This window comes from Triticum urartu, chromosome 1A (genome assembly GCF_056163025.1).
Source record: "Triticum urartu cultivar PI428250 chromosome 1A, HENAU_Tu73, whole genome shotgun sequence".
NCBI classification, from domain to species: domain Eukaryota; kingdom Viridiplantae; phylum Streptophyta; class Magnoliopsida; order Poales; family Poaceae; genus Triticum; species Triticum urartu.
Genome location: NC_141873.1, coordinates 72,360,906 through 72,368,572, shown reverse-complemented (window position 1 = coordinate 72,368,572; position 7,667 = coordinate 72,360,906). Strand labels below are relative to the sequence as shown.

Sequence of the window (7,667 nt, the reverse complement as noted above, 5' to 3'; positions counted from 1 at the left end):
AAATTACCATGCTGTTCTAAAAGACTCTCAAAATAATATAAGTGAAGAATGTGAGTTCATCTATTTCTTCAAAATAAAACCACCGCCGTGCTCTAAAAGGATATAAGTGAAGCACTAGAGCAAATGACAAACTACTCCAAAAGATATAAGTGAAGATCAATGAGTAGTCGAATAATTATGCAACTATGTGAAGAATCTCTAACATTTAAGAGTTTCAGATCTTGGTATTTTATTCAAACAGAAAGAAAAACAAAATAAAATAAAATGACGCTCCAAGCAAAACACATATCATGTGATGAATAAAAATATAGCTCCAAGTAAAGTTACCGATGAACAAAGACGAAAGAGGGGATGCCATCCGGGGCATCCCCAAGCTTAGGCTCTTGGTTGTCCTTGAATATTACCTTGGGGTGCCTTGGGCATCCCAAAGCTTAGGCTCTTGCCACTCCTTATTACATAGTCCATCGAAACTTTACCCAAAACTTGAAACTTCACAACACAAAACTCAACAGAAAATTTCATGAACTCCGTTAGTATAAGAAAATAAATCACCACTTTTGGTACTATTGTGTACTCATTCTAAATTCATATTGGTGTAATATCTACTGTATTCCAACTTCTCTATGGTTCATACACCCCGATACTACTCATAGATTCATCAAAATAGGCAAAAAAACACAATGAAAACAGAATCTGTCAAAAACAAAACAGTTTGTAGTAATTTGTATCATTCGAATACTTATATCACCCAAAAAATACTGAAATAAATTGGTGGACCTGAGGATTTGTCTATTAATCATCTGCAAAAAGAATCAACTTAAAGACACTTCCAGTAAAAAATGGCAGCTAATCTCGTGAGCGCAAAAGTTTCTGTTTTTTACAGCAAGATCAAAAAGACTTCACCCAAGTCTTCCCAAAGGTTACACTTGGCACAAACACTAATTAAAACATAAAACCACATCTAAACAGAGGCTAGATGAATTATTTATTACTAAACAGGAGCAAAAACCAAAGAACAAGAATAAAATTGGGTTGCCTCCCAACAAGCGCCATCGTTTAACGCCCCTAGCTAGGCATGATGATTTCAATGATGCTCACATAAAAGATAAGAATTGAAACATAAATAGAGCATCATGAAGAATATGAATAGCACATTTACGTATAACCCACTTCCTATGCATAGGGATTTTGTGAGTAAAAAATTTATGGGGACAAGAATCAACTTGCATAGGAAGGTGAAACAATCATTGCTTCAAGAATTTCAACACATAGAGAGGAAACTTGGTATTATTGCAATTCCTACAAGCATATATTCCTCCCTCATAATAATTTTCAGTAGCATCATGAATTAATTCAACACTATAACTATCACATAAAGCATTATTTTCATGAGCCACAAGCATAGAATTTTTATTACTCTCCACATAAGCAAATTTCTTCTCGTGAATAGAAGTGGGAGCAAACTCAACAAAATAACTATCATGTGAGGCATAATCCAATTGAAAATTAAAATAAAGATGACAAGTTTCATGGTTATCATTGTTCTTTATAGAATATATGTCATCACAATAATCATCATATATAGCAACTTTGTTCTCATAATCAATTGGGACCTCTTCTGAAATAGTGGAATCATTACTAAGTAATGTCATGAACTCTCCAAATCCACTTTTATAAATGTAATCATCATAAATAGGAGGCATGATATCATCATAATAAATTTTCTCATCAAAACTCGGGAGACAAAAAGTATCGTCTTCATCAAACATAGCTTCCCCAAGCTTGTGGCATGGATATTCAAAGAATTCATACTAAAAACATTGCAATCATGCTCATCATCCAAAGATCTAGTGCCAAACATTTTAATGCATTCTTCTTCTAACACTTTGGCACAATTATCGGAATCCTTATTTTCACGAAAGATATAAAAAAGATGAAGCATATGAGGCAACCTTAATTCCATTTTTGTAGTTTTCTTTTATAGACTAAACTAGTGATAAAACAAGAAACTAAAAGATTTCATTGCAAGATCTAAAGATATACCTTCAAGCGCTAACCTCCCCGGCAACAACGCCAGAAAAGAGCTTGATGTCTACTACACAACCTTCTTCTTGTAGACGTTGTTGGGCCTCCAAGTGCAGAGGTTTGTAGGACAGTAGCAAATTTCCATCAAGTGGATGACCTAAGGTTTATAAATCCTTGGGAGGCATAGGATGAAGATGGTCTCTCTCAAACAACCCTGCAACCAAATAACAATGAGTGTCTTGTGTCCCCAACACACCCAATACAATGGTAAATTGTATAGGTGCACTAGTTCGGCGAAGAGATGGTGATACAAGTGCAATATGGATGGTAGATATAGGTTTTTGTAATCTGAAAATATAAAAACAGCAAGGTAACTAATTATAAAAGTGAGCACAAACGGTATTGCAATGCTTCGAAACAAGGCCTAGGGTTCATACTTTCACTAGTGCAAGTTCTCTCAACAATAATAACATAATTGGATCATATAACTATCCCTCCACATGCAACAAAGAGTCACTCCAAAGTCACTAATAGCGGAGAGAAAATGAAGAGATTATTGTAGGGTACAAAACCACCTCAAAGTTATTCTTTCTGATCGATCTATTCAAGAGTCCATAGTAAAATAACACGAAGCTATTCTTTCCGTTCGATCTGTCCTAGAGTTCGTACTAGAATAACACGTTAAGACACAAATCAACCAAAACCCTAATGTCACCTAGATACTCCAATGTCACCTCAAGTATCCGTGGGTATGTTTATACGATATGCATCACACAATCTCAGATTCATCTATTCAACCAACACAAAGAACTTCAATGAGTGCCCCAAAGTTTCTATCGGAGAGTCAAGACGAAAACGTGTGCCAACCCCTATGCATAAGTTCACGAGGTCACGGAACTCGCAAGTTGATCACCAAAACATACATCAAGTGGATCACGTGAATATCGCATTGTCACCACAGACAAGTACATGCAAGACATATATCAAGTGTTCTCAAATCCTTAAAGACTCAATCTGATAAGATAACTTCAAACGGAAAACTCAATCCATTACAAGAGAGTACATGGGGAGAAACATCATAAGATCCAACTATAATAGCAAAGCTCGCGATACATCAAGATCGTGCTGAATCAAGAACACGAGAGAGGGAGAGACTGATCAAACACATAGCTACTGGTACATACCCTCATCCCCGAGGGTGAACTAATCCCTCCTCATCATGGAGAGCGCCGGGATGATGAAGATGACCACCGGAGAGGGATTCCCCCCTCCGGCAGGGTGCCAGAACGGGTCTAGATTGGTTTTCGGTGGCTACAGAGGCTTGCAGCGGCGGAACTCCCGATCTAGGTTTCTTTCTGGAAGTTTGGGTATATATAAGAGGTGTTGGAGTTGGGAACAAGTTAGGGGGTCCCCGAGGCGGCCATGAGGTAGGGGGCGTGCCCAGGGGGGTAGGGCGTGCCCCCACCCTCGTGATGGCCTCGGGACTCTTCTGGCCCATCTCCGGTACTCCGTGGGCTTCTTCTGGTCCAAAAATGATCTCCGTGAAATTTCAGGTCAATTGGACTCCGTTAACTTTTCCTTTTTCACGATACTCAAAAACAACAACAAAAGCAGAAACTGGCACCGGGCTCTAGGTTAATAGGTTAGTCCCAAAAATCATATAAAATAGCATATAAATGCATATAAAACATCCAAGGTTGATAATATAATAGCATGGAACAATAGTAAATTATAGATACGTTGGAGACGTATCAGCCCTCCTACCTCGTGGCCACCTTGTTGCTTCCTTGACGTCCACTCCAAGTCTCCTGGATTGCGTTTGTTCTAAAAATAACTCTCCCAAAGGTTTCATTCCATTTGGATTCCATTTGGTATTCCTTTTCTGCGAAACACTGAAATAGGCAAAAAACAGGAATTTGCACTGGGCCTTTGGTTAGTAGGTTAGTCAAAAAAATAATATAGAAGTGTATAACAAAGCCCATTAAACATCCAAAATAGATAATATAATAGCATGGAGCAATAAAAAATTATAGATACGTTGGATACGTATCACGTTCCACGGCCGGGTTGTTTCTTCGCCGACGGTGTCTCTCTTACGCTTGTTTGACTTGCGGGCGTCGATGAGGTAGTAGGCATTGCGATCGCACAAGGCGTTGCTGACGATGAAGGGGCCCTCCCATGGGGAGGACATCTTGTGTTGGCCGGTCTGCTCTTGGATGAGTCAGAGGATGAGGACTCCCTCCCGAAAAGCGAGGGGCTTGATCTTCTTGTTGTGGTAGTGCCTCAGGCCTTGCTGGTAGATGGCTGAGCGGTTGTGCGCTAGGAGACGTGCTTCTTCAAGCAGGTCGACGATGTCTTCGCGGGCTTCTTTTGCTTCGGCTTCGGTGTACATCATGAGGCGTGGTGAGTCGAACTCGACGTCGGTCGGGATGACGGCTTCTGCTCCATAGACGAGGAAGAACGGGGTGAACCTGGTCGCCAGTTTGGCGTTGTTCGGAGACTCCAGAGGATGGACGGCAGCTCATCAAGCCAGGTGTCGGGTGAACGGATGAGCGGCTCGACGAGCCGCGGCTTGATGCCAGATAGGATGAGGCCGTTGGCCCGCTCGACCTAGCCATTGGACTGCGGGTGTGCAACGGAGGCCAGGTCGAGGCGGATGCCGAAGACGCGGCAGTACTACGCGAGTGCGCCTTTGGCGAAGTTGGTGTTGTTGTCCGTGATGATGTTGTTCGGCATGCCATAGCGCACCGCAATGTCCTTGACGAATCGGACGGACGTCGACCCGTCCAGCTTCATGATTGGCCTTACTTCGATCCATTTGGTGAACTTGTTGACCACCACCAGCAAATGGGTCATGCCGCCTCGAGCAGTCTTGAAGGGCCCCACCATGTCGAGTCCCCAGACTACGAAAGGCGAGGTGATCGGGATGGTTCGGAGCACCTACGCTGGTTGGTGGCTGCGCTTGCTGAAGCGCTGGCATCACTCGCACTTGAGGACGAGTGACTCAGCGTCTTGGAGGGCCATGGGCCAGTAGAAACAATGGCGGAAAGCCTTGGCCACCAGGGACCATGAGGCGGCATGGTGCCCGCACTCGCCCTGGTGTATGTCAAGGAGGATCTCAATGCCCTTGTCTTGCTCGACGCAGCGCTGGAACACGCCGGTGGAGCTGCGCTTGACAAGCTCGTTGTTGATGATGTTGTAGGCGGACGCTCGGTGCTGCACTTGCCAGGCTTTAGTCTCGTCCATGGGGAGGACCCCGTTCTCTAGAAACTCTGAGATGGGCAGGGCCCATGATGGCACCGTCACCACGGCGAAGTCGGCCACCATGGCGGGTTCTGGGGCGGCAGCCCCCGAACCGGGTCCAGCAGCCCTCGGGTTAGGTACGACGGTGGCCGGGTCAATGGTTGTGGCTGCTAGACCGGGTTCGGCAGTCCCCGACCGGGTTCAGCAGTCCCCATGCCAGGTTCGACGGTCCGCGGGACGGGTTGAGGCGCGGCCGGGTCGTCTGGGACGTAGATGGACTCGGAGTCCGGAGACGGCCTGACGGACGGCTTGCGCAAGTGCTCGAGGGAGACGCTGGGCGGGATGGACTGCAGGGACGAGGCGATTTTGGCGAGCGTGTTGGCCGCCTCGTTTTCCATGTGTGGGGCATGGAGGAACTCACATCCCGTGAAGAATCCAGGCAGCTTCTGATCGAGGAAGCGGTAGATTGCCATGTTGGGGTCATGGGCGTCCCACTCGCCGGAGCACTGCTGCACCACCAGATCCGAGTCGCCGTAGCACAGAATGCGCCGGATGCCGAGTTACTTGGCAAGCCGGAGGCCATGCACAAGGGCTTCGTACTCGGCAACGTTGTTGGAGGCGGTGAAGTCGATCTGGAGCCCGTATTTGAGTCAGTCGCCTTTCGGGGAGGAGAGCACTATGCCGGCCCCTAGGCCGAGACTTATCTTTGAGCCGTCGAAGTGCATGCGCCAGTGTGTCGAGTCCGGCGGCAACAAGTACTGGGTCTTGGTCCAGTCGATGAGGAAATCGGCCAGAGCTTGGGACTTGATCATAGTGCGGGGCTCGTAGAGGATGGTGTGGCCGGCTAGCTCGAGCGCCCACTTGGCGACCCGGCCAGAGGCATCTCTGAAGGAAATATGCCCTATAGGAAATAATAAAGTTTTTATTTATATTTCCTTATATCATGATAAATGTTTATTATTCATGCTAGAATTGTATTAACTAGAAACTTAGTACATGTGTGAATACATAGACAAACAGAGTGTCACTAGTATGCCTCTACTTGACTAGCTCGCTAATCAAAGATGGATAAGTTTCCTAGCCATAGACAAGAGTTGTCAGTTGATGAATGGGATCACATCATTAGAGAATGATGTGATTGACTTGACCCATCTTCTAGCTTAGCATGATGATCGTTTAGTTTGTTGCTATTGCTTTCTTCATAACTTATACATGTTCCTATGACTATGAGATTATGCAACTCCCGAATACCGGAGGAACACTTAGTGTGCTATCAGGCGTCACAACGTAACTGGGTGACTATAAAGATGCGCTACAGGTGTCTCCAATGGTGCTTGTTGAGTTGGCATAGATCTCCGGGCCCTCTTGGTAATGCACATCACTATAAGCCTTGCAAGCAATGTGACTAATGAATTAGTTACGGGATGTTGCATTACGGAACAAGGAAATAGACTTTCCAGTAACAAGATTGAACTAGGTATTGAGATACCGACGATCGAATCTCGGGCAAGTAACATACCGATGACAAAGGGAACAACGTATGTTGTTATGCGGTTTGACCGATAAAGATCTTCGTAGAATATGTAGGAACCAATATGAGCATCCAGATTCTGCTATTGGTTATTGACCGGAAGTGAGTCTCGGTCATGTCTACATAGTTCTCAAACTCATAGGGTCCGCACGCTTAACGTTCAATGACGATCGGTATTAGTTTTGATGTACCGAAGGTAGTTCGGAGTCCCGAATGTGATCACAGACATGACGAGGAGTCTCGAAATGGTCGAGACATAAAGATTGATATATTGGACGACTATATTCGGACACCGGAAATGTTCCGGAGAAGTTTCGGATAAAATCGGAGTGCCGGAGGGTTACCGGAACCCCCTGGGGGAACTAATGGGCCTTATCGGCCTTATTGGAGAGAGAGAGGGGCGGCTAGGGCAGGCTGCGCGCCTCATTTTCCTTCTCCTCTCTCCCTCTCCTTCCTTCCCCCTCTCTTGCTTGTTGGAAACCTACTGGGAATAGGGTTCCTATTCCTAGTAGGAATCCTACTTGGGGCGTGCCCCTATAGGGCCGGCCGGACTCCTCCTTTCTCCTTTATATACAGGGGCAGGGGGGCCCTAGAACACACAAGTTGACAGTTGTCTTAGCCATGTGCGGTGCCCCCTCCAAAGATTTCCACCTCGGTCATATCGTTGTAGTGCTTAGGAGAAGCCCTCCGTCGGTAACTTCATCACCGTCATCACGCCGTCATGCTGACGAAACTCTCCCTCGACCTCAACTGGATCTAGAGATCGTGGGACGGTACCGAGCTGAACGTGTGCAGATCGCGGAGGTGCTGTACCTTCGGTTCTAGGATCGGTCAGATCATAAAGATGTATGACTACATCAACCGCATT

General features: G+C 45.5%; 1 protein-coding gene across 1 annotated transcript; it reads right to left on the bottom strand.

Annotated features, from left to right (window-relative positions):
• Positions 1-5,004: 5,004 nt before the first annotated feature.
• On the bottom strand, positions 5,005-5,352 carry LOC147990091 (uncharacterized). The gene has a single exon (XM_087537068.1). It carries the CDS (start codon positions 5,350-5,352, stop codon positions 5,005-5,007), a length of 348 nt encoding a protein of 115 aa, XP_087393194.1.
• Positions 5,353-7,667: the final 2,315 nt, after the last annotated feature.

Coding starts and splice junctions, on each gene's coding strand:
- LOC147990091 (XM_087537068.1), bottom strand. CDS start 5,352: ATGGTGGCCGACTTCGCCGTGGTGACGGTGCCATCATGGGCCCTGCCC.